This window comes from Acipenser ruthenus, chromosome 19 (assembly GCF_902713425.1).
Source record: "Acipenser ruthenus chromosome 19, fAciRut3.2 maternal haplotype, whole genome shotgun sequence".
In the NCBI taxonomy this organism is placed as follows: Eukaryota; Metazoa; Chordata; class Actinopteri; order Acipenseriformes; family Acipenseridae; genus Acipenser; species Acipenser ruthenus.
The window spans coordinates 12628949-12656749 of NC_081207.1; the positions used below are offsets into that span (position 1 = coordinate 12628949).

Genomic DNA, 27801 nt, shown 5'->3' on the forward strand with positions numbered 1-27801 from the left:
ATCAGCATGACAACTGTTTGGATTGAGCGAAGTAGGGTACATCTCTGGGGTCTTCAAGTGGGCACCTTCCATCCTCTGTGTTTCGTCGACTAGCTCACAACACCTCAAGAGGGCTTGACGGTAATTCTGGCGTCCCAGCATCACCCCCCTCCGTCCCCCACTCAACTCAACCCAGCTTACTTACCTGTACATCAGTGTTTCTTTCTTTCTATTGTGCTTGAGATCCCCAGCCAGAATCTTTCAGTCTCAACCACAGCCAGTTGCTGCTCCTCTCTGCTGCTTCAGATGAGTTCGTCACTGTGCAACGCAACTCTTGGCCACTGAATCCGACGTCTCTGAGAAACCGGGTTGTAGAGTGTGCCACAAATCCTCGACAACCCACCTCCACTGGGTAACCCGGACTCTCCATCCTTGCTGTTCCGCTTCAGAGGCTAGTTGAGCATACCGCAGTTTCTTCCTCTCATATGCCTCATCTACAGCATCCTCCCATGGCACTGTTAACTCTACGAGGTGGACAATATTTGGTCGAAGGTTAGTGGTGGCAATCTCAGGTGGAAAAATAAGCCGTTGACCAACATCTGCCAGCATTTTCCAGTCTCTAGCAGCTTCCAGTTGTCCTGGGCGAGGATTGGTTTTAACACTTTTTCTTGGTGGTTGCTCTCCTGGGCGGAGGAATGTTGTCTTTTGTGTGTAATGTTTTGATGGACCTGATGGCAACTTATTGGTCATGTTACGCTTGTCTTCCAATGCTGAGGCCAAACATCGCATATTAAATACATTCCGAACACAGTCAATGTTTCAAACAATAATCCTAATTTAATTTTATTACACATGCTTTTTTTTTGGCAAATACAAAAACCAACAGAAGCAAGGTAATAGCATCACCTTCTGTCAATTATATGAATGGGTGTCTGTGGCAGTCTGGCTCGCAGTGGTGAAGTGGATGACGTCACGGACCAGGAAGTAACTGACACCAAAACAGTGGATGGGCGGGTGAAGCTGAATGCTGTTGCACTCAGCGTATTTAATAACAAACAAAACAAAAGATTTAAACAAAACAACAAAACACAAAACAAAAGGGCACGAGGGCCAAACGAATAAACAAACAAACAAGTAAGTGTCGTGCTGGACAATCCAGCACGTTTTAGCAATTGTTTTTAGATGTTACTCGCTCTCTCCGCTCCCCGTACTCTCCTCTGTACACCCAACCTCAAGTGCAGAGAGCTGCAGGTTTATATACTCTGGCCGAGGGATTAACTAGTTGGTAATTATCTTATTATCCCTCGGCCAGAGTCTGCACGCGTTTGGTAAGGATGCATGACTGTCAGCTAGTTAAATAATCAGTAGCTGATCAGCCATGCATCCTCACGGGGTTTTTAAATATAAAATAATAAAAGACGCGGCGCTTTTACCCGCGCCGTAAACAAAAATACAAATAATAATACATAGGGGCGGGACACTCCGCCACAGTGTCCAATAGCCTTCTAACAGTAGCTTGCACTAGGCATATATCATTTTAGACTGTGCATTTCAAAGGTGTTGTGATGAATATATTCCATGAGGGACATACAATATTAAAATAAATGTTCTGTTCTAAACGACACCACTGTACTTTCAGAAATGCATAGTCGTGTGCACATTTATTAGAACACCCCATTGCTTCTGTTGTTTTTGATTTGTTGTGCAAATGAAATCAAACCACTGTAACTGAAAAGCTTGGAAAATTGTAAAAATAGGCGATTGTCTAATTTAATTCATGACTAAAATAGGCCACACATGCAATTCATTTCAAATAGTAAGAGAAAAGAAACACATAGCCACAAATGGTAAAATACATGAGACTTTTTAGAAGTTCTTAAAGATGCTTAATTCAAGCACAAAGTGGGCTAACATTTTCACACTGGGCCCATTGTTTTCCATTGTTGTGACTGTGTTTAGAAGCCACTTACTGAGGAAGTGGATCATGGCTTCAGCAGGGCTCAGGTCTTGCATGGTGCCCAGCCGCATGAGTGTGGAGCCCAGGATGATCTGAGCATTGACACTGCTGACGGAGCTCTGGGGGAGATACTGCTTCAACTGCTGACTGCACAGGGACAAAACACAGGGCAAAGTGTGACATCACACAGCATCAGGCTCTGTACCAAGCATATTATCTATCAAGCTGTTTGGTAAATCACAAAGCTAGGATCTCTGTAAGAATACAATCCCTACCAGTGATCAGAGACTTTTCAATGTTTCCACTTCATGCCCTGTCAATGGCAGCTGTTCCAGTTATTGACCCACCCACCCCCTCCCCCTCCCCCTCCCCCTCCCCCTCCCCTCTACCTGTTCGTTTAAAACTCAGTAAGAAGAATTAATTCTGTGCAACCCCGTGCTCACATATTACATTTAACCAGCACGTGAAGTGATTTGTGCTCTCCTCGTGTCTAAATACAAATCTACACTTTTTAAATACACGTGAAACACAGACCCGTTTATATCCCGTGTACCAATGACTATACACCAACATTAACACACGCACACAACACACAAATGCACACAGGGGCGGGGCGCATTGCCACAGCATCTAAACACAGAAACAGCAGACAGTGGAAACACAGCTTTTGAATTAAAGTCACAGAAACTTGTCGCTGCTTGCAATCCACTCACACTGTGGGCTCCTGACCCAGTCCCTTGGCACAGTGCTGTAGGGCTGCCAACATTGCCACCTGTTGGTCAAGCTGGGCACTGTCACTTGGCAGCAGGAGCCTTCCTTCCAGGTAATCAGACAGGATCTGAGGGGGCAACAAGAGGGGGGGTTACACACTCACACACACACACACTGCTACAAGACACTGGCACTAACAACACACTCACACTGCTACACGACACTGGCACTAACAACACACACTCACACTGCTACACAACACTGGCACTAACAACACACTCACACTCACACTGCCACACGACACTGGCACTAACAACACACTCACACAGCTACACGACACTGGCACTAACAACACACTCACACACACACTGCCACACGACACTGGCACTAACAACACACTCACACAGCTACACGACACTGGCACTAACAACACACTCACACACACACTGCTACATGACACTGGCACTAACAACACACTCACACATTCACACTGCTACACGACACTGGCACTAACAACACACTCACACTGCTAACACGACACTGACACTAACAACACATACACAATGCTACATGACACTGGCACTAACAACACACTCACACACACACACTGCTACACGACACTGGCACTAACAACACACTCTCACACACTGGCACTAACAACACACTCACACACACACACTGCTACATGACACTGGCACTAACAACACACTCACTCTATAACAGCAGGCACTTGGAGGTGCAATTGAGAAGAATAAAGATCCTCCATGAACACACACCGTGTCCCATGCTTCTTCCACAAATTAGTAACCGATATCATTGCTTAATTTCTTTTAACTAGTGGCCTCATTATTGTGTAAATAATAATGATTAAGCTGTAAAAGTGTGACCGTTTGATAATTGGAATCAATAAAGGAATCTTGTTAAATTCTGTTTAAATCCTTGTTGTGTGCACGCCTTCACACAGAAATACACCATTTAGTTTCCTTACAAGAGCTTATACTAGAACAAAAAGTTCTAAAATACAATATATTTCAAATGTAAACAATGGGACTTGCTCTGCAAATACCCTTAATATGAAATCGAAGCTAATAGTTTGGTTTCTACTGGCGTAAATCCGAAACCGTTTTCCACATCAATAATGTTTTCTTGTGTACCTGTTCCTGTGCTGTACTGTACCTGTCTGTAGTGGACGTTGATGTAGAATTCATTTTCAAAGTGCAGCGGCTCTTTCCACATGACACGCTTAAGCCACAGGGTGACTGTGTTGTCTTCCAATAAGAAGTCAAAGACATACTCGTCAGGTCTGATGGGCCGCACCACCTGACCTGGAAGAGAGAAACCAGGCACTGTAACATTCACACTTGAATTGCGATGTGGAAAAGCTGGGGTACTGAAAGACTGAGAAGATAAAAGACTAAAGGTCAGGACATCTTCCACACCCGCACATCCATTATTATTTAGGTCTTAAATGTGTAGTTTTGAAAGAAATCTATGTTTTAGCAAACATGTATTTACATTTTTAAACTTCTGGTAGTACACATACAGCTCTATCTTTAGGTCTTGCACTTTTATGTTCATTTCACCTGCAGAGTTTAATTGGCCCCTCCCCTTCAGGGTCTTGTTTCCTGTCAGTAACCAACCAGTTGCTTCCCCTAATGACTCACATGCTTTGCAGCCAGTAAGATACTTGACCCCGAATCAGTTTTCTTTTTTGTTTGTTTGTTTGTTTGTTTGTTTGTTTGTTTGTTTGTTTATTCTTTTTGATTAAGACTCCAGAAATTGTTAGGGGTTAGGCATTTTTGTGCCTAACCCCTGAAAAAGTTGGCTGTAGGTCGAATTAATCGCACAGGAGGCTGTGTGGTCCAGTGGTTAAAGAAAAGGGCTTGTAACCGGGAGATCCCTGGTTCAAATCCCACCTCAGCCACTGACTCATTGTGTGACCCTGAGCAAGTCACTTAACCTCCTTGTTCTCCATCTTTCGGGTGAGACGTAGTTGTAAGTGACTCTGCAGCTGATGCATAGTTCACACACCCTAGTCTCTGTAAGTCGCCATGGATAAAGGCATCTGCTAAATAAACAAATAATAATAATCAAGTTTGAAGGTTGTTGTATGTCATGGCAGGGGAGAAGGGAAGGGACTGCAAGCCAGCTGACCGCATGCATTTCTGTGTATTCTGCGTTCACATTTTTTAAATGGTACCACAGGTTGAAAACCAATGGTCTAACCGGCGTGGAAAACTGAGACGTTCGATTTTAGCAAAAAGGGATTAGAAGAGGAATCGAATCCTGAAAATGGATTCGGGTAATATCGAGAACCGGGTAACCCGGATACCCGAGGACCCTATGTCAATCCTATATATATATATATATATATATATATATATATATATATATATATCACTTTCCTTTCAAATGACACTGTGTACCTTTACCCAATCCCTTCTTGTACTGCAGCAAAGAATTAATAACAATATTCAACAGATTTCAATGAAGCCATTAAAAAAATACAGTTGTCAATATCAGCCAATATGCACTCAAACATCAATTTTGAACATTTCTCTATGTTGCAAGCGGTAGTATTTCTCACATTCCACAAGGTGGCAGACTCACCCTGGTTGTGGTTGGCAGAGATAGAAAACTCCTTGATCTCCTGTAGCTGCAGCACTCCCATCTCTGCACACAGGTCACTGACCAGCTCCAGCGCCACCTGCAGCACAAAGGGCTGCGTTACTCCATGCATGCATGTACCATTCCATACTGAACACTGATCCCTTTAAACCAGGGGTGGGCAATTCTGGTCCTTTTGTTCCAACTTTGCTCCTAAATTACTTAATTGGACCAATTATTACCAAGTAGTGGTCTAATTAAGTAATTTAGAGCACAGTTGGAACAAAAGCCAGGAGGGACACCGGGCCTCCAGGACCGGAATTGCCCACCCACTTTAAACCATGTAACTAATCAATACCATGAGCGTGCTGTACAACGTGTGCTGTAAATGACGCATGCTTTAATGATTGCTGTCATTGGATTATTGTTAGCTTCTGGACAACTATGACAAAGATGGTTAAGGATACTGCTTGTGCATGTCACATTTGTTTTAATAATTTAAAGGATTTTGTATACTACGTAAAGCTTTGCTGCTCAGAAGGAATAAATACAAACATATTTACATTTCTAGGAAGCCACCCTTGGATCTTTTAGTTGATTTATTTTCCAATTCACCTATAACTGTGAATTTTTCGAAGAAAACAGAGATAATTGCAGATTTGTCATTAAACTGGATTAATCAAACACTGCGTGTTAGAACACTCTGGATTCCCCAAAAGTTTTTACTCTATTCATGTGACGTGCCGTATCCCTTAGCACTTGTATTGTAATTCTTAAGTGTTTCTTGACTCACAGTGAAGGTATGGATCTTGCCGTAGTGCTCCACCTTCCCAGGCAGGTATATAGCAATCCTCTTGGAACTACTTCCGTGCTGTGGGAGAATATAAAAACATATAGCAACACTAGCTACAGTCATTGTGACATTTTCATTCTTCATGCAATAGAGGTTCATATACCACTGAAAGGTAAACAGCTAACTAGTGTACATGCAGTACTTAACCCCTTCTCAGCTGGCATGCTACTCCACAGATGTGCAATTAAAAAACATATTAAGAGTAAAGTTAAATAAAATATACATTTGTGGCAAAGTAATAACCTTTTGGAACAGAGTTCAGTTTGCTAACCTCAGCTACTGAGTATGAGGAGGGAAAGGGTGGGGGGGGGGGGGTAAAGATGATACGCTGGGTTAAGAGATTAACTACTGCATGGTTAGCTCAGGCAGTTCACTATCTGGGAGGCTTTCTCAGTCAGAGCCATTAGGCAGAATCTACCCCCCTTTGCCCTTATCAAGAATGGCTTATTCCCTTACCAAGATGGCATCCATTTCCTGCTTGGAGGGGGCGTGTCTCCGGCCCCCATGGATGAGCGAGCGTCGCAGGTTCTCGTCACACGAACGGGCCATTTCTGAAATGCACGGGAGGTCCGTTAACAATATTTGTTTTACGTTAAGGAGTGCTAACCAAGGTTAATTGCATTCTCTTACCTCTTACTAATGCTTTGTGTATTACCACAGGCCCCTTCTGTTCAATAGCTTTTGGTTCTTTGATTGTATACTTCAATTAGAAATATGCAGATATTTCAAAGACAACGCTATAGATGAAACATTGCTGCTGCATTCTATTACAGACGTGCTCAAATTTGTTGGTACCCCTCCACAAAAAACGAAGAATGCACAATTATCTCTGAAATAACTTGAAACTGACAAAAGTAATTGGCATCCACCATTATTTATTCCATATTTAATAGAAATCAGACTTTGCTTTTGATTTTTTATTCAACATAATATTGTAAATAAGAAAACAAATTAAAATGGCATGGACAAAAATGATGGGACCGCTAACCTAATATTTTGTTGCACAACCTTTAGAGGCAATCACTGCAATCAAACGTTTTCTGTAGCTCTCAATGAAACTTCTGCACCTGTTAACAGGTAGTTTGGCCCACTCTTCCTGAGCAAACTGCTCCTGCTGTCTCAGGTTTGATGGGTGCCGTCTCCAGACTGCAAGTTTCAGCTCTTTCCATAGATGTTTGATAGAATTCAGATCAGGACTCATAGAAGGCCACTTCAGAATAGTCCAATGTTTTGTTCTTATCCATTCTTGGGTGCTTTCAGCTGTGTGTTTTGGGTCATTATCCTGTTGGAGGACCCATGACCTGCGACTGAGACAGAGCTTTCTGACACTGGGCAGTACGTTTCGCTCCAGAATGCCTTGATGATAGTCTTGAGATTTCATTGTGCCCTGCACAGATTCAAGGCACCCTGTGCCAGGCGCAGCAAAGCAGCCCCAAAACATAACCGAGCCTCCTCCATGTTTCACTGTAGGTATGGTGTTCTTTTCTTTGAAAGCTTAATTTTTTCGTCTGAGAACATAGAGCTGATGTGACTTGCCAAAAAGCTCCAGTTTTGACTCATCTGTCCAAAGGACATTCTCCCAGAAGGATTGTGGCTTGTCAATATCCATTTTAGCTAATTCCAGTCTGGCTTTTTATGTTTTTCTTTCAAAAGTGGAGTCCTCCTGGGTCTTCTTCCATGGAGCCCACTTTCACTCAAAAAGCGACGGATGGTGCGATCAGAAACTGACGTACCTTCACCTTGGAGTTCAGCTTGTATCTCTTTGGCAGTTATCCTTGGTTCTTTTTCTACCATTCGCACTATCCTTCTGTTCACTCTGGAGTCGATTTTCCTCTTGCGGCCGCGCCCAGGGAGGTTGGCTATAGTTCCATGGACCTTAAACTTCTTAATAATATTTGCAACTGTTGTCACAGGAACATCAAGCTGCTTGGAGATGGTCTTGTAGCCTTTACCTTTACCATGCTTGTCTATTATTTTCTTTCTGATCTCCTCAGACAACTCTCTCCTTTGCTTTCTCTGGTCCATGTTCAGTGTGGTGCACACAATGATACCAAACAGCACAGTGACTACTGTTCTCCATTTAAATAGGCTGAATGACTGATTACAAGATTGGAGACATGTGTGATACTAATTAAAGAAACTAATTAGTTTGAAATATCACTATAATCCAATTATTTATTATCTTTTCTAAGGGGTACCAACAAATGTGTCCAGGCCATTTTAGAATATCTTTGTAGAATAAGCAATAATTCATCTCTTTTCACAGCTTCTTTGCTTTATTCTATGACATACCAAAGGCATGCAAGTATACATGATAAAATAGCTTTTAATTTCATCACTTTTCAGGAGGAATGAAGCATTATTTCAATGAGCTGTAAGGGTACCAACAAATTTGAGCACGTCTGTACTTCATGTGTTATAGATCCAAAAAAGTAATACGAGTTAGAGCAGTGTATTTAAAAGCATCAGCTAGCACTTGCTTTAGTTTCTCATAAGTTTGACAAACATGCATTCAGTCGAGTGCTGGAGACTGGCAGGGCCATTCCAGAATTCCTTTGCTACAATGGCTTAGCGGGTTTAAAGAATGCTTTGGTCATTGTCTTGTTAAATCACAAGCCATTTGGCAATGAGTTTCCCGGCATTCTTTGAAAGGTTGCTGAGTGTCTCAAATGGCCTGATATACTTTGGACTCCATGTTTCAGGTCTTGTCGCCACTGTATAAGGGTTAATTTAATTGTATGCAGTCAGTTGTTTTCAGTTCATAATGACATTTGAGTTACCACTTGTTACAAGCACTACAGTTCCCTCACACAACATCATGCAGAAACACAATGCAACCTGCTCCTTTAGCTAAGGTACTAGTCATTAAACTACCAGCCCCTTGCTTTACTATGAGCACCAGGTCTCTGGCAGCCGTTGCCTCGTCTGTCTTCCACAGCACAAACCATCTCTCCAAATGGACTGGAAAAGGCAGGCCCTGTATCCAGAATAACTCCCATCCCTTGACTTCTAAAAGGTGCTCTTTTGCACAAGTCACTCGCTTATGGTAAGATAAAAAGGAAAGGGGATATTGGTGATCAGATAGTATGTTGCATCATGTCTGTCTCAGTCAATCATTTGTATGAGGATAAACTGAATTAATATTATTCTGTTCATCAGTTACAGGGGAACTGCAACTAATGTGATGAAAGGGAGGGATCAACAAGTTTACCCCTTGAGCTAGAGTACAGCCAAAAACACGAAGCATAGAAGTTGATGTAATAAAAGAGGTGAGCAGGTTTTATGTTATTGCTGCAGGTAAAAAATGAATATAAGGTTAAAGTTTATTCCAAAGTTGCAAGGACCCACACAGTAAATGTGCAAACAGGTTACAGTACTTTGTTCAAAAGGTTTTAAAACTAGTAGGGTTCTCTCCATGTGTAATTAATGAAGGAAATAAATGACTGAAGTATGGCACTTGCACAATACCCATTCGTTTAATAACTTCCTTGTACATCAATCACTTGCAAGAATTAATACCAGTCACAGCAACTTGCCACACACAGTCCTACAACAAGTACACAAAAGAAATCAGTGCTCAACAGGAACTGAGCAATGGTCATAAAACCAGTGCAGACACACAGAGGATCCTCATAATCGTGTAGTAAATGCACAGTATGCAATGAGGACACTAAAAATTACCATTTCAAGCAATTACCAAACGCTACAGAATAGTACAGCATGTACTGAATATTGGTAGGTGAATAAAGTCATTACAATCTTACGTACTCAGTCTTCTAGTATCTGCAAAATTCCATTCGATAAAGCCGTATTTTTAGATCATTTTTACATTATCAGAGTCCTGCTCTCTTGTGTTGCCCCTCACGGTATTCTGCAGTTACCTTGGAAACCGTTGCCCTGGTCACGCAGGATGTCCTGGAGGAAGCGGGTCACGTATGGCAGCAGGGTGTTTGAACAATGAAAGAAGCCTGTGATGAGGGTCAGGATCCTCCAGCCGCGCACACAGCTCTCCCTGCCCGGAACAAACACAAGTACAGTGCATGAGAGGCAGCCCTCACAGCCTCTGCAGATCTGCTTTATCAACGCAGCCGGATTAGTAACGATAAGAATATAAGAACATAAGAAAATTTACAAACGAGAGGAAGCCATTCGGCCCATCTTGTTCGTTTGGTTGTTAGTAGCTTATTGATCCCAGAATCTCATCAAGCAGCTCTTGAAGGATCCCAGGGTGTCAGATTCAACAACATTACTGGGGAGTTGGTTCCAGACCCTCACAATTCTCTGTGTAAAAAAAGTGCCTCCTATTTTCTGTTCTGAATGCCCCTTTATCTAATCTCCATTTGTGACCCTTGGTCCTTGTTTCTTTTTTCAGGTCGATGTCTTTTTCAAATACAAAGTCATCATCTGGTTTTTAAAAGGGTTTCAATATACTTTAACCCAAAACTGGGACAGGGCAAATCCACAGGATATAAGACTGACCAGCAGCTTCTTTTCTTTTGATGCTACCTTTATGGGAGCTTATGTACATGTGAAGGAGCATACACAGGCTTTTAAAAGCGAGAGACTGAATAGTTAAGATACTAGTGTATTCATTGCAAGTAATTCTTAAAGCATATTTATTGTAGGCTGAAGACTGGACATATATCCCATTGAGTTTTTGAGGAGACTCACAAAAGGTTGCAACTTTTATTTATAATTTTTCAATATCGGCTGCCTCACACACAGCAGTTGCTTGTTATCCAAGACCAGTGCTTCCACAGCAGTCTCCCTGTCTGCTGTTCATGAAGTTAAGGGGCTTGTTTTCTAAGATAGTCATCCTTAAAAAGCTTTACCCAGACACTGTTTTCTTACCCTTTGGAGATTCTAATAATACAGAGTGGAATCAGCTGGTACTCACTGCTGAGGGTTGAGTGTGACTTGCTTGATCACTTGGCAGTAAATCTCATCTCTCAGGTCCTCCTTCTCCTTGCCCAGCTGAAAGCAGAGACAAAGGGGTGAATTGAATGAACAGGAAAGACTCACCAGACCTTATCATTTTGCATAGAGGGGTTTCATACATTGCAAAGCATTCAAATCCTTGCGATTAGAGGTAATGAACAGCGAAAAGACAAGACCTCTCAGTAATTGCATTTGTTATCGCAACACTAATTTAACCAGTCCTTTTTGTATTTAGTGTGTAATTGATTTATCAAATCAATCAGATAAATTGGTTTATTGACATAAGTGAACCTGAGCGATTTATCAATTAATCTTTAATCAATTAAAACTCCTTAATAAAAAGTAAAAGGTACTGCCTTCCTCATGATGCGAGAGGGAAGTCATTCTCTCAAGAATGATTGATAATCTGAGAACAGATTTTGCAGCAGATTTCAACCTGCACCCTATACGGCTGGATGTCCTGGAGGAAGCGGGTAACGTAAAGTGCTTTGTAAGCATTATCGTACTGTAATCTACTTGTATATTAATGCACAGCAAGCTGCTGGTAAACAGGGATCTTTCGTATTCACTCCCATGCACGCTCTGGGGGGTGTCTATTTAAGCTTAGATCATCTGTTCTAGAGGCGAGATAGTGACTATACAGAGCAGCACAAGCTCTAGATCTGAAGGAGGGTAGTCCCAGGTACTGTCACACACACACAGCTCCTGCTACCAGGGGAGTCCTGCACTGTGTGACTGACCTGGAGAATGCTGACAATGTAGTCGCCCTCACTCTTGTCTTTCATCGCAGGCTGGTCACCCATGAATCGCATCACATCTATTGCAGGAATAATAATATTATGAACATCAATTCCAATTTTTTTAAATAGTAGTTCACATGACATCAAACATCTATAAACTACTGTTTATTTTTTAACCCACTTCCTTAAAAATGTATGGAAGATCTTCAGTATAATACAAAGAATATAATGCATATTGAAGCGTTATGACGGCACAGAAATGCATCGTTATAAAACACTACTGCTTAACACTGATGCTATATTTACTACATATGAAACCAATCTTTAGAACTCTATTTCGAAACATATCATATGAATTCACTGTTTAATAAACTACTGCAATTCATTTAAATGAGTTGTGTTATTATGGACATTTTCTACTTCTACAGTCCTTCAATGGAACTGCCATCTATTCTCTCTCTGTTTATTGGTATGTACTGAATGGACGTTGGTACTCACTCATGAAGTTTTGAGCAGCAAGCTCATTGAGTTCACTGTCGGAGTAGAAGATGAGGGATTCCTGAACTGGGACCTGGGGGTAGAAAACAGGGGGTCAGCAGAGAGAGAGGGGAGAGGAGGTGAGTGGAGTGACATGGGGTGAAGCATGCAGATATTGTGCCATTTAACAAATATGGATTACATTGCTATTTTATTTAATAATTTTGGAAAAAGTGATTGTGACAGGACGGCCGAGTAATGACGTCCCCAGTCCAGACCTGGAAGCTGACACCGAGACACACAGGTACTTGCAGGTGAAAAGTGCTGGTGCGCCGTTTTTATTGAAACAAAAATAAATACAAAGGGTTGACAAAACCACTGCTCACAGAGCAAAAATAAAAGTTCAAATAAAACAAAATCAGGAACACTGACACCAAATAAACAAGTACCATGCTGGTGCTTCCAGTATGTGTAGCAATTGTTATCTTTTTACTTTTTGTTTCATTTTTTCTCCCTCTCACTTACCTCCTCTCTGTACACCCCCACGACCAGCAAAAGCTGCAGGGATTTTTACACACGTGACCATCTCCAAAATAACACTCAATTATTCAATTCAGAGATGGTCACATTCCACACGAGTTTAGTGGATGGGGCTTTAACTCCATTCATGCTGCCAAATCACACACATTTCACCCGTTCTAACTAAACACAAAACAATACATTTAAATCATAACAATACATAAACACAAAATCCAACACCTGTTTAAATAAACAAACAATACACCCTTTCCTTTAAATAATAATACTAGGGTACAACAATGGGTGGGGTTAGAGGACAGAGTGTGGGCTTGAGGTCAACACACAGGGGCAGGCACTAGAAAGAAACAGGGGTTGGAAAAAGTTACCAAATAAACTCATAAAATAGACTGCATGAATCATAACTCTATTACTGATACCTTGGTGTGCTGGACCATCTCCACTGAGCTTCGTCCCTCCGCAGTCATACCTTTCCACCCCAGTCTGCAATGAGAAAGGGTTAGGGTTAGGGTTAATAAGAAAGGGGCAACAGGTGTTACACACATGCCACAGTGTACAGTACAATAACCATAGACTTGTATGAAACTATTTAAATATTTGAAAATATGCTACATTTGTTTGATTGGAATAAAAGAGCCATGTTTAGAGTGAGATCATTTATCTTATTAAGATCTCTATACAAATTAAAAATGCCACCACCCGACACCACCCACTCTGGTGTGTTGTCCCACGAAAATCCCACCCTGTCCTTCTTCAAGAGGAGAGGACACTACCTATACTTGTACTCACTTGTCGTTTATTTTAATGCCTTCTGTATAACTTATATACAGTAAATTCATGAATACTCAATACTTATTTTTGAGGGGGAAAGGTGTCTTGTGATAGAAAACAACAAAGGACTCTTTCAATAAACCCAAAGATGATCCACCACCACTCTGAAGTGTGTCCTGGAGTGGGGACTCACTTGGTAGCAGCCTCTCTGAAGTACTTCATGGCGAACTCTGTCATGACGTACTGGCTGACCTCGCCTGACCCCAGCAGAGATGGCTCAGTGCGCCCCGAGACCTCGCTGCCTGCCAGACTCTGAAACAACAACAACCCCAGTGAGAGACCCCAGCCTTGTCAATGATCCCTGTGCTACAACATAGCAAGAATAGAGCGGCATCTGGTGAAATCCATAGACCTTTGTCTGGTTTCCAGTAATGCTGCAGGATTCTAGTAAAACTAGTTATCACTCATCTAATGTAATCTGTTATGTGGTTTGCTGTTTTTATACTGTACCCTGCCACCTTAATATGCAATCCTCCCTGGGTTTGTTATAGAATTAATTCACAATTTATGGTCCAACAATACTTTCTCAGGTAGACCATGATCAGTGCTAATTAGGGTCTGTGAAACCAGCCCTCAGTCATAAAAACTGAGTAAAGATCTGTCTACAGTCTAGATAGTTTGATTCCAGCCCAGGTCAGTATTAATCAAAGGATGGTTCCATCTAACCCACCCAGGCTGCTGTTGGTTTGGATCTCTCCCATTTCTCCTCCTGTTGGGGGTGCTGTGGGTACCTCTGCCTTACTCACTTCTTTTTTAGGATGCGCTGTAAACACACACTTCCTGCGCTCCTCTCTGCGCTCTAGGTGAGCGCTGTAGTAATCTGGGGGCGCTGTGGGCTGAGTGTATTCAGCTGGAAACAGGCCTGACCGCCCACCGATTGACCCAAACTGCCAGTCTGCAAACAACACATTACACATTACATATTACATTACAGATTACATTACACATTACATTTCACATTACATTACACATTCTAAAACAGGCCGATTAATACGGGACCATTGATTCTGGGGATGTTCATATAGCTGAAAGCAAAGATTAGTTCAGACTGTGCAAAATAATATCTCTTATATAGTAAAAGACACCCTACACATGACATAGAAACTTATTGTAAATCTCACTGATAACTTCAAAATGCTAAATTCAATTTCTAATGTCAAATTATAAGCAACTAAGTCAAGTAAACAAATGTAGTTTCTTATAGTTTTACCAAGGTTTCAGTGCTTTGTGTTGCTCTATACAGTATGTTAAAATATAGCTATGTATTGTAGTAGTGTACAAATATATCAGAATTTATATCCTTCATATACCAACCTGCATGAAACCCTGCACACCTGAGTGTGAGAATTTACATTTTCGATTAGTAATCAGTGCTATACAAACAATAGGCACTCATGTGAAAATGTTAGACGACTTTGCACTTTAATTAGGCATCTTAAACAATTTCTTAAAAGTCTCATGCATTTTACCATTTGTGACTAGGCGCTCCTTTTCTCTTTCCTAATCGTATCGGTGACCTATTAAAGTCATCAATTAAATTAGACAATTACAGGAGGCTGTGTGGTCCAGTGGTTAAAGAAAAGGGCTTGTAACCAGGAGGTACCTGGTTCGAATCCCATCTCAGCCACTGACTCATTGTGTGACCCTGAGCAAGTCACTTAACCTCCTTGTGCTCCGTCTTTCGGGTGAGACGTAATTGTAAGTGACTCTGCAGCTGATGCATAGTTCATACACCCTAGTCTCTGTAAGTCGCCTTGGATAAAGGCGTCTGCTAAATAACTAAATAAACAATCACTAATTTGCCTATTTTTACCATTTCCAAGATTTTCAGTTGCAGTGCTTTGATTTCATATGCACAACAAATCAAACCAAAAGCAATGGGGTGTTCTAATAAATTTGCACACTACTATATAAATTCTAATTTCCATAACATTTACTTAAAGCGTCATAAAATTAGTTTAGAAAAACTCCAAAGCAGTCCAGTTAGACCTGAAAAAGCCAGGCAATGTGAATATGCAGCATTGCTGCCTCTGCTGGTTTGTTCTGGGGAGACCTTGGGCAGTGTGTGAGGAGTCTCACCTGGGTGCAGCCCCTGCATGTGCAGCAGCTTGATGATGTCACCCTTGCGGAATGTCAGCAGGCTCTTGTCATCGGTGATGAAGCTCCTCAGTGCGATCATGTGATTGGACTCCTGGAGAGGAGGCGGAGTCAATATGAACCACCATTGCAGGTCAACAATATTTTAGGAGAAAAAGTCTTGCATAAAAAGCATCATAATTCTGGTCTTTGGACAGAGTAGCATAGTCATTTTTATCATTGAGAAATCTTGGTGCAATTCCAAGCATGGATGACCAAACCTGACTTTACCTGGTGGCGGCTCAGAGAGATTGCAGCTCTTGTGGCCTCCTGTATAAAGGTTTACTACGGTAAATTTGCATTTTTCTCATGGATATACTATATACTTACTATAGTTTACCATGGTTTGCTGTGTTTTTAATATGTTTTGTCATACCTCTCTGGACTTTACAATGCTTACCTATGCTTTACTGTGCTTCCACTATGCTTTATTTCTATGCGTTATGCTGTTAATATAGTACACTTAAAGGGTCTCCTAGTTGCTGCTGTCCCTCAATCCAGGCAGTGAGGAGAGGAGGCTGGACTGGGAGGAGGGTGTGATGGTACCTTGCGGAGCTCTCCCAGGAACAGGTTGATCATTCTCTTGATTTGTTCGGCTCGGGTGGAGTAGAGTAGCAGCTGGTCACGCTTCAAGGTGAACTCCAGGATGTGCTTATCTTGTTTCACTGAGAGCAGGTCTGCGTAGCTGAGAGAGGGACAGAGAGAAGAACTCATTAGTTTAGGAAGGGGCTGGTCAATTTTGAGGGTGAATTCCAGGGTGCAGGCTTCCTGTGAAACTGAGAGAGGAGGCAATGCCAACAGCGGAGGTAATCACCAAAGATGTATTTTTTTCCGTGAAATTTACCCATTGCCATGTAATATGCATTTCCCCCGTTTAAATTCCCATTTCTGAAAGAATAGTGTAAATATACATATTTTTTATCAGTTAAAAATTAAATATAGCAAACATTTGCCTTATTGATGAATTACCTGTTACATTGCATTTAGTTTGCTTCTGGTAAATGATTGAATACACTGCATAGAGCTGCATGATTTCTTTAAATTGTCCTCAATGAAAAAGACACCAATTGCATCAATGATCAGAAACATTTGTGCTAAAGATTGCTCTGTCCAGTATAAGAAGGGGACATTTCATGTCTCTGTTGTTATTTTTACATCTATTCATGTTTTTAGTTTGTTTGATAATTCCCTGATGGTGAAAGTAGAATGTCTTTAAAAGGTGGACAAAACAAGAAATATTCTTGAAGTTAGCATTTACTGTTTTTCAGGTAAGCATTTAAATATTTAGAAACATTTGTTGTATAATAACTCTAGAGAAACTGATCAATTTTGAAAGTAGCAATGCTATTTTTTGTGGTTTATTACATATTACATTTAAATGGTGAAATATCTCAAAATGCCTATTTTTAGACTGTGAAATGCCATACAATAAGCAATTTCTTACCATGAAAAAAAAGCCCTTGTAATCATCTAGGTTTTCTACGAAAATGCAACTCCTGTCCTAAAAACCCATCTAGACAGGATGCAAAGAGCAGTCTGGTCAGGATGGTGGATTCTCACCTGTAGCTACGCTGGATCTTCAGGTGTTTGGGGTTGATGCCGGACGCCTTCACTACCCTCAAAAGCCGGATCCCACGATGGGACACCCCCAAAATCTGGCTGTCACATCCATTGCCTCCCTAAATTCAACACAGATAGTGAGGAGGTGTCTGCATACAGAAATCTCTTGGATGACAGTACAGCCTCCAGTCCCCTCTAGAATTAGAGAGTCACAACTATAATCTGTCTATAATATAATAAGCACAGTTGACCTTATAGCACTTTGGAGGAGCAACAGCACTGCGAAGCGAGAAGACACTCTACCATAAGAGACAGGGTCAACTGTACATATTAACTTATTACAAATCATGTTTTGATTTTAAAAAAGAACACACTACATAGCAAATTACATTATCCATGTCTTTAGAATTGTCAGTTGGCAGTCTGCATGGGACACCACTCAAATAAGATGTGCTGGAATTTCTGAAAACTTGGCTTTTTGATTGGTTAAGAGCAGCTTAATGATTTGTAATAAACGTGAATGTATCTTTCTATGAATATACTTTGTCAATCTGTTTATCTTGGACTATATTTGACCAGTTGAATTCTGGGTGTGAATGCTGATTGGGTCTTACAGAGACAGGAAAGAGACGTGAGAAGTAGTTGGCCCAGTTGTCTCTGGCCGCCAACACGATTCTCTTCTTCATGTTGTTGTCCTGCATAGAGCTGATGCTGGTCCCCACATGGAAATCAGCTGAAAAACAAGGGACAGGCTTGAAACGAGTAATAGTTACTACTCCAACTTACAGCTCCATGATTAGAGACGTTATTCTTGAACAAATCTGTACCTTTCCAAGGAAACAGTCAAATAACAACTTTTATCAAAATGAAGAGGACCATGGATAAGGTTTTAAATCCTTGTTTTACACTCTAGCAGTTTGTTCAGCCCTGTTGCTAACTTCACCTTGTGAAAATAAGTGTTATTTTATTTACACCAAAGGTGGTGCAAATTGCACATTGAAGACCCTGGTAAATCTATCCTTTTTCTTAAATGCTTTCTAAATCAGCAATGCTGAGGTAACATTGTTCTGAAGAGTCGTCATGAAATAGTAGTCTAGCAGTTTCAATACCAGCTAATCTATTGGGATGGATCACCAGAGTCAGTTGTGATGTTCATACAGGTATTTAATGGATTGGTTACTGGTGTTAAAGGCTGGGCTTGGAATCTATAATAAAGCATCACTTCTGATCTGGACCCCGGTCACATTTCAGCTTGATTACCCAGCAGGTCCCTCATCTTGCGGCGTTCCTCTCGAGTGATGCGGATACAGGAGTCAGAGTAGGTGTCCCTCATGATCTGCAGAGACAGACCAGAGCGAGGGACATGAGAATCAGCTGTTATTCAAGAGTCACGCCAGTCTCAGGGTGGGATAGTCTGGCAACACCCTGTATGAAATAGTGTTACATTGCCTACTGATATAGCTGTGAAAATCATTTAAATTACCAATAAACCACTCAACAATAATTAAACTGATCTCTTCTTGCTAGTTTTATACTGTACTGTTACAGTTGTTCTTTTCCTCTCTGTAGACTTCATGTGCATTGCCAGCAGTTTATATTACTAGAATGACATTGCAAATTAACATCACTAAACACTATGATTCAATAAGATTTTAATAAAATGTTAAGGATTAATTCATTTACCTCTGGTGTGAAGACAAAAGAAAATCTAGCCAGAGTGCACTATTACTACTATATTACAGCCTTAAACCATAGTATCAGCACCTGGGAATCTCAATTTACACATAAATCTTACAGAAATACAGTACAAAAGTTAGGAACTGGTTTAATGTCACTTAACTAAATAGCTCCCTTTTAACTGCTGTTAACCTGCATTCTTACCTGCTCACACAGGTGGTTCAGAATGTAGGGCTGGTTAAACTTCTCCCTCGGGTAGAACACCTACATACAGAAGCACATTCACATTCTTAGTGAAAAGGAGCTTGATCAGTTCTCTAATCTACGGCCCCCACATCCTTCAAAATTGGAACTAGGGTCTACAATGCACAGCGCTGGGATTTCTACGCCTCACTGTCTTAAAGCTAAAAACTAAAATCCAACTCCACTTTCTTGTCAGTTAGACCAGACTATAATAACTAAACTCGAGTTGAAAGAGATGCATTATAAAAGCACAGATTCTGATCTCTAAATAGCTTGTGCTAAATCACCCAACGTAATCATAGCTGAACAAGCACTTCTCTAGATATATGTACAAATGTCATTGTGACACACGGACAGCATCCATACATGCAGTACCTTGACCTAATGAAGGCTCTTAGCAAGTTTCATCACAATTGGAAAAGGGGTTCTTTAAAATGTATGAGTGACATGCAGGCAGTCAGAGAGACAACCTACATACCTCACATCATGAAACACTCAATACATTGTGCTAAAGAATGTGCTTAGAAAGTTCATAACAATTAGACAAGTAATTCCCTAGATACAGTATATGTTAAAATCTAATCATGACATAAAGACAGACAGTCAGGTGGATGGAAAGACAACTTCCATATACAGTACAATACCCTGATATTATGATGCACAATAACTTTTGCTAATCTGCTACTCAACTACATCCCTGGAACAATTATATATATATATATATATATATATATATATATACTGTATATACTGTACATGGCAACCTACTTTTTATACTGATAAACACCAGGGGAGACTTGGGGTTTGATACAGCAAAGTTGATTCAAACTAGGTCTCCAAGTCTCGTAGAGCCAAGTTTCAAGCTACTGTTCCTGAAAAAAAATGACTCTGTGTTCCCTCAGCTTTTGTGTGTCTAACCAGAGTACCACTAAACACAATGAACTCACCTCTTTGCGAAGGAACAGTTTTGAACGCATGTCAGCGTAGGAGAAGTAGACGCTGGCCGAGAACTTGTAGAGCTGAGTCTTTATATTGTCGTCAGCAGCCTTCTTTGGCACAGCGCCTGCACAGGGACACAAAGACAGTCATTTCAGTCTTTATCTTCTTCCATTCGCCTCCTTGTATCAGGGTCCAAGTGTCATTCAAGCAAATAATCAAACTTTTAAGCAACTAGTCAAACTTTACTTTGGTTGTAATGTACAGAAGTTAATCTGTCTAATGGTAGAGGACAGTCTTTTTATGAACAGCAGTTTCAGTAGGTTAGTGGTCCTGCCTTCTGAAGTGCAAGCAAGAAGATGCTCTTAAACATAAGACAGTAATTTCAAGGTAAAAGAGCAACACGAGGCTATGTGGTCCAGTGGTTAAAAAAAAGGAGCTTGTAACCAGGAGGTCCCTGGTTCAAATCCCAGCTCAGCCACTAACTCATTGTGTGACCCTGAGCAAGTCACTTAATGTCCTTGTGCTCTGTCTTTCAGGTGACATGTTATTAGAAGTGACTCTGCAGCTGATGCATAGCTCACACACCCTAATCTCTGTAAGTCTCCTTGGATAAAGGCATCTGCTAAATATAATAATAATAATTTAAGGTTTTGTTTCAAAGAAATCTACACTCAATGCTCCAGTGAAAATGTTCCCATTAGTATTTTGTCAGTTTACTTTTGTACAAACCAGATGGAATATTTGTGCAGAACGAGCATTTATAACTCTTGCCCAGATGAAATATACAAACAAGTTTAAATACCTTTGATTACTTTAATGATATCTCTGATATGTATTCTGTAATATATGAAAGCTGCATCTCTCTGTTGCAGGTTATTGTATTATATTATTTATTTCTTAGCAGACGCCCTTATCCAGGGCGACTTACAATTGTTACAAGATATCACATTATACATTATTTCACATTATACAGATATCACATTATTTTTTTTATATACAATTACCCATTTATCCAGTTGGGTTTTTTGTCTAGAGCAATCTAGGTAAAGTATTCTCTCAACAAAAATGCATATGACTGTCGTCCCCAAAGGTAATTCTGACATACTTCTTAATACAAACACAAAGTAATTAATACAAAACTGTCATCTGAGAAAGAGCAGTGAACTTACTGGGTGCGACTGTTGTTGGTGGGGCTGGAGGCGGAGCCTGTGGAGGGGGTGGGATTATCAAAAGAGGAGGTGGGGTTGTTGTGGTAGGGGGAGGGCTGAAGAGATCAGCCAATGATTGCTGCTTCTGTTGCATGCTGCTGGAGATGGACCGTGGCCCCCTGGTGGAAGGGTTGGAAACAGGGGGAGGAGGAGGAGGGGGTGGAGCCACCTCTTGTTTAGGCAGGACTTTGACCTTCTTTTGTAGAGGAGGGGGAGGGGTCTTCTTGGCAGGAGGTGGGAGTAAAGAACGCTATATCATGAAAACATGAGCATTTATATATAAGCAACAGTACATTAAAAACAACATTATTTCAGAAATTGCTTTTGTGACACAAAAACAGAATGCACAAGGTAATAATCTTATAAACAGGCATGAACAATAACACTCATTTACCCAGGGTTTAAATGGGATCAGAGTAGGTCACTCCACAGCCACTTCTGTTATTTTGTATTAAAACTCAGGCCAATACTTTCCACAACTTTGCCAGATGAAAGTCAATATTTTTTATGCAAATACAGTTTCAAGTATTATAAACATGCTTCCTGAATACCACACAAACCTAGAATCATCTTCCTGTTTTTTAAATAGTGATAGTATAATGGTTCTGCCAGCGACACTCATTATTTCTACCTGCTCCCCCTTGCTGCAGCTCTGTGTTATTGCATTCACCTCAGGGGGTGGATCTTGGCTCTTCATTCTCAGAATGGCCAAGGCCTCTTCCTTTGGGTCGTTCTTCTTCACAAATGACTTGGTAGGAACCCTGCAGGAAAACACAAGATTGCAATGAAACGTACATTGTAAAACATAGTGGAGTATTCTAGCAACATTGTGAAGAAATGACTCATAGTATCCTGTATAAGAAATAGGCTCTGCTTGACTTCCGGTGAGCAAACCGCCAAGATGGACGCTTAAACACCAACCTCCACCCCCGATAGCGTTTCTTTCCCAGTTTTTCACTTCAATATTTTTTAAAAGGCATTTTGTGTTTATTTTGGGATCATGGAGACCCCAGTGAAGAGATTGGCTACGGTTATAAATGCTAATATACCATCTCCTATCGTGAAAAAAAAGGGAAATCCTTAGCTGGTGTGTTTAAAGGGAAATCCTTAGCTGGTGGCATTCATGATATACTCGAGCCCCAGGCTGCACCTGCGAGGCTAGATCCTGAAATTAAAACAGCCATTAAAGAATGCATGCAGGAGAGCCTAAATGAAGTACTGCAAGAAGTAAGGGGCATACGAGATGACCTGAATGACATTAATAAACGGATACTACAAGTGGAAGAGAAAGTAGACAAGCAGTTTGCTGATCTGAAGGCCGTACAAGTGAGAGTGGATAACGTGCAGCAGGTTCAGAGAGCGGACAGACAGGAGTTCCGTGAGTACAAAGACAAGTTATCTGAACTACAAAGCAAATTGATAGCCATGGAAGATCGGAATCACCGATCAAATATTAGACTCACAGAGCTGAAAGAAGGATCCGAGGGTTCAGACGCCGTCGCTTTCTTGCAAGAACAAATTCCGAAATGGTTTCCCTCGCTGGCCAATCGCTCTATTGAAATCGAAAGGGCTCATCGGGTCTATGATGGTACAGATGGTACGGAGAAAAGGAGCAAACCGCGCACCCTGATTTTCAAGCTACTAAGATATAATGACAGACAGGCTATTCTCCAGGCTGCAAAGGAGCGGGGTGCTGACATTGAACATGGTAGGGATAGGCTACAGTTTTACCAGGATTATTCAACTGCCACAACTCTCCAGCGGAAAGCCTTCGCAATGGTTCGCAGAAGATTAAGAGAGAGATCAATCCCGAGTTACCTAATCTACCCTGCCAAATTGAAAATTGTGAGAAACGGTCAAGTATCCAACTGCAATTCCCCTGATGAAGCTGATCACTTTGACAGAAATCAAGTGAAATTGATCTTTACCTGAGTTAAATGCTGAAGTGGATTTTACCAGTTTGCAGTCTATGGTTTAGATTATCCTTCCAATGACTCTTATTATTATTATTATTATTATTATTATTATTATTATTATTATTATTATTATTTTAATATCTAATTTCCTGCTACACCACATTTCAAGATGTCGGTAATTATATATGGCTCCGTGCAGCTGGGTGTGCGTGTATCGCATGTATGGTGTAAAGTTACATATAACACAGTTTTAAGTGTTACACAAAATAGCACGCTGATACGAATGTAGGTGTATATGCTGGCGTATGTGTGCACGTACCTGGATATATAGGCTAGTATTTTTATTTATTTACTATTAGATATATAAATCTCCTTTATTTTATATGCAGTATGTGTATGTATATGTGTGTGTTTATGTGTGTATGTATGTATGTATGTGTATGTATATTGTGACCATAAACGTGGGCTGGTCACAAATGGTAAATATGTGGGTCCTAGCATATTATGGTATACAGGACCGGGGCACTGGAAAGTGCCGGATTGAGCAGGGAAAGACTACATCTCCTAAGAGACAATGCGGGAGTTGTAGTTAATAGGGCCTACAAAAATGGCAGCCACCAAAGAAACTACAAGGGCCAGGGGTACATAGGGTTTAATTGAAATGTAAACCAGCACAGATGCAGGTGTTTAGGAGGTGTTAGTTTTGTAATTGGCTGGACTGGTTTACAATAAAAGGAAATGATCTCCTTTGTTCAGGGTCGAGCTGGGGGAGGCTTATGGTGGTTGTGGTTAGACTGTGGAGAAAGGAGAAGTTAAGGAAAAGACAAAAAGAAATACGGTGGAACAAGTTTAAAACTGGTAAGTAGCTTAGCTACCCAGTGGATAAGATAGATAAAGGGGAGGGGAGAGTGAAGTCAGATCTCCAAACGGGGATAGATATTGTTTAGTTTTGTTTTGTTTGGTACAAATAAATATATAGGCACCGTACTGTTTTATTTCATTTCTGTGGTCCTGTGATTCTGTCTTACACCAAAGAAGACAGTGAAGACAGTCCTGCAAGTGGCAGACTTACCCCGGTGTGTCATAATATGTATATGTGTATATGTATATATGTATATGTATGTATGTATGTATGTGTGTGTATATATATATATATATATATATATATATATATATGTGTATGTATGTGTATATGTATGTGTGTGTGTATATGTGTGCATTTTCTATACACCATTCAAATTTTTATTTATTTATTTATTTTTATTTTTTTAAGCTTTGCTATTCTTAGAGGAGACCTGCTCTCGGGGATGGACTTACATCTTGACTTTATTGCCCACAAAGTCTTGTAAACGTTTTGTTTTTTAGTCAACAAGTTTGGACACTTCTCCTTAGCAGCTGGCAATCTTAGTTGTTTTTTTATTGTATTACTATTATTATATTGAATAGTATTGTAGTGAATTGTCTAAAAACAATAAAAAAATGTTCACAAAAAAAAGAAATAGGCTCTGCTTCCAACAAAAAAAAATACCACTAATTAGTACTCACAAACTTAACTTTAAGAAGGCATCTCCATGGCGGAATGTAGTGCATTAAACCACTGCACCATATAGCATCCTAAATACATAAACTTATCTAATGTTAAAGCTTTGTCAATTAACTGATGTTGTCCCCGATTTGTTTAGTAATGTTGGTACAGTTCCAAATATAGCTACCAGTCACCTATCTTTGACCTTCAAATGCCTAATGCTGTAAGCAGCATATATGTCCTGTGTCAAGTATATTCTGTAAACATCAGCATGTGGAACAACTTTAGAAAACAGGATGGTCTAGTGTGCTAATGGCCTACAGAGTGTGGAAACACTGAACTAGAAAAACTGTTGAAAACAAATTATTTTAATGATACATTGTGATATGTGTCTGTAAGATCTGCAGACAGCATGTGAGCGCAGCCTACAAACTCATTTTACTGTTGAAGTTGAAATGAGTTAATTCTATAGCTGTAGAGCAAAATCTCTTAATGTTGCATCCTCACTCATATACAGTTCTGATGGGTAGCCGTGCTGTCTGCCTTACCTGACAGGCACGAAGGGTTTGAGGTCTGGGTCGGGCCGGCTCTGGTACTGTTTGATGATATCTCGAATCTCGCTACTGGGCTCGCTGGGGGACAGAGGTACTTCTGGGGACTTCTCCCATTTTTTATCTTCTTGCTCCTCGGACTGTTCTTCTGTGGGTGGGAGGAATAATAAACTATTAACAATAACCGATTTCAAGCTGTCATTTTTTTCTGCAAATTATGCTATCATTGTTATGTAAAGCAAATACAGATAATGTTCTTATGTCTGCTATTTAACCATGTATCTGTTCTTTTCTAAATCAATGTTTTTGCTTTGTCTGAATGTGCACATTTAAAAACATTCCCACTGTAAATGTATACAGCTAAAGGTTTTGCATCACCCTCTAGAATTAACTCATTTTGCTTCATAAAATCAGAATGAAACCTGCTGAATAATGTTATGTTAACATATTGAATTACATACCGCTTTGTAGTTTTCCATATACTTGAAAAAAACTGACAAAAACTCTGACACTTCGAAATCTAACATGAAATACTGTGCTACTATTATGGCTTCAGGTCAACTTCTGCAATATAATTTTGTAGTTTCTTTGATTACATGATGTTAAATAATAAATATCTAAATTATGGTCATATAGTTTTTTTTTCCCTCAATCCTAAAATTCTAGGTGATTCAAAACTTATAGTCTCCTCAGTAATAGTCAGAGTGGCACCATTGGGCACTGTGACTGGGCTTTCAGTCCTCTCTTCCTCTGGGAGCTTCCTGGCTTTCTCATTCACAGTGGGCTCCCTCTCCTCCCTGCTAGGAGGGGCCGACTTGGGCAGCTGGATCTTTTTAGGGAGGGTCACCTTCTTCACATGGCTCTCCTGGGTCCCTGACAATTGAACATACAGATTGTTTTTTTTTTTTTTAAACGGACTGGTTAGCAGTGAATGTTTGGCTTTTTTCAACAATAGATTAGAAAATGGTAAGCACACCCTTACCAATTTTTTGGAAAAACTCCATCTTTTTCCTGAATGTCTCCAGTTGCTCTGGATCCTGATTCTCCTCTTCGACAGACGCCTGAAAACATCCCATCAGAAGAGAGTTAGTGTTTCCTCACATAACAATTTCAACAGACAGAAAGATATCATGGTCCCGATTTTCGAAAGGGGTTTCATTTTCAGTGGAAATGGCAAAATCCGAAGTTTTCCTATTTCTGCCTATTTTCTAACGTGATCCTCCGTTTTATCCGCTGGCGGATCACATTTCATGCATAATTTTCTGCAGATCTAAATGAATAAGTAATGAGCATTTAAGCATTTTTATCCGCCAAAATAATACTTCCAGTTCAATTGTGTTAGCAACGTTATATAAACTTTGTACCAAACCAGTGGAAAATTATGTCAAAACACAAATGCGAACACAAGGGCAAATTCTTATTTCCATTCAGTCTTACCAATCGCTAGTTTAATTAGAACAACAAACATGATTGGAAAAACAAACAAACAAACAAACATGATCGAAACAAATTATGGGAGTTATAGGTTTGAAAGGAGGTATAACTGCAGTGTACAAAAATGAAAATGAATTAAACCTTTTTTTTTTGGATGTACATAAAAAGTTTAAATTAATCATTTCTCATTTATTTCAGGACGCTTCATTTTTTTTCTCTCTACACAGATGAAGATGGGCTTTAGTCTTATACGTCCTGAAATAATTTTTATTTTAAAATCATGTAACCTTTTGTGTACATCCAAAAAAAAAAGGTTTCATGGAATTTGCTTTCCTTTGTTATCTTGTCTAATAACCAATCTAAGTTTTGTGCTTTCCCCATTTATTATAGCACACACAGACCTGAACATAAAGAAGTCCATTTCTAACCTTTATTCTGCACCGTACAGAAAGCACATTTACCTTGTTAAAGTTTTTATTTCTACTTTTCAAAGGCAAGCACAAAGCAATGTGTACACTGTATCATTGTTGAACATCAATCTCTACCCCTAAATAACATTTTAGTTCGGTAGTATATTTATAGACTGTGTGGTCCGGTGGTTAATGAAAAGGGCTTGGAACCAGGAGGTCCCCAGTTCAAATATCGGCTCAGCCACTGACTCACTGTGTGACCTTGAGCAAGTCACTTAACATCCTTGTGCTCTGTCTTTTGGGTGAGACATTGTTGTAAGTGACTCTGCAGCTGATGCATAGTTCACACACCCTAGTCTCTGTAAGTCGCCTTGGATAAAGGCGTCTGCTAAGTAAACAAATAATAATAATATGCCTTATAGTTTCCTCCAGAATGGTTTGTTAAATTGACTTTTTCCTGTTCAGGTCTGTGTGTGCTATATTAAATGGGGAAAGCACGAAACTTAAAAATTGGTTATCAGACAAGATAACAAAGGAAAGCAAATTCCATGTGGCAGGGAATAATACACATG

General features: G+C 40.2%; 1 protein-coding gene across 1 annotated transcript in view; it reads right to left on the minus strand.

Annotated features, from left to right (window-relative positions):
- Positions 1-27801, minus strand: part of LOC117424796 (unconventional myosin-XV) — a 121873-nt gene that overhangs the window by 4481 nt on the left and 89591 nt on the right. Inside the window, exons 40-64 of the mRNA XM_058992191.1 lie at positions 26368-26446; positions 26097-26258; positions 25383-25533; positions 22025-22154; positions 21355-21643; positions 20194-20309; positions 19208-19267; positions 18587-18662; positions 17941-18059; positions 17327-17445; positions 16313-16451; positions 15710-15821; positions 14377-14525; positions 13764-13882; positions 13219-13282; positions 12284-12356; positions 11786-11862; positions 11005-11081; positions 9989-10119; positions 6564-6658; positions 6048-6125; positions 5258-5354; positions 3824-3972; positions 2650-2774; positions 1950-2083 (exon numbers count right to left, since the gene is read on the minus strand). Of these exons, the coding sequence (XP_058848174.1) occupies positions 1950-2083; positions 2650-2774; positions 3824-3972; positions 5258-5354; positions 6048-6125; positions 6564-6658; positions 9989-10119; positions 11005-11081; positions 11786-11862; positions 12284-12356; positions 13219-13282; positions 13764-13882; positions 14377-14525; positions 15710-15821; positions 16313-16451; positions 17327-17445; positions 17941-18059; positions 18587-18662; positions 19208-19267; positions 20194-20309; positions 21355-21643; positions 22025-22154; positions 25383-25533; positions 26097-26258; positions 26368-26446 (2920 nt within the window). The remainder of the gene's footprint in view (positions 1-1949; positions 2084-2649; positions 2775-3823; positions 3973-5257; positions 5355-6047; positions 6126-6563; positions 6659-9988; positions 10120-11004; positions 11082-11785; positions 11863-12283; positions 12357-13218; positions 13283-13763; positions 13883-14376; positions 14526-15709; positions 15822-16312; positions 16452-17326; positions 17446-17940; positions 18060-18586; positions 18663-19207; positions 19268-20193; positions 20310-21354; positions 21644-22024; positions 22155-25382; positions 25534-26096; positions 26259-26367; positions 26447-27801) is intronic.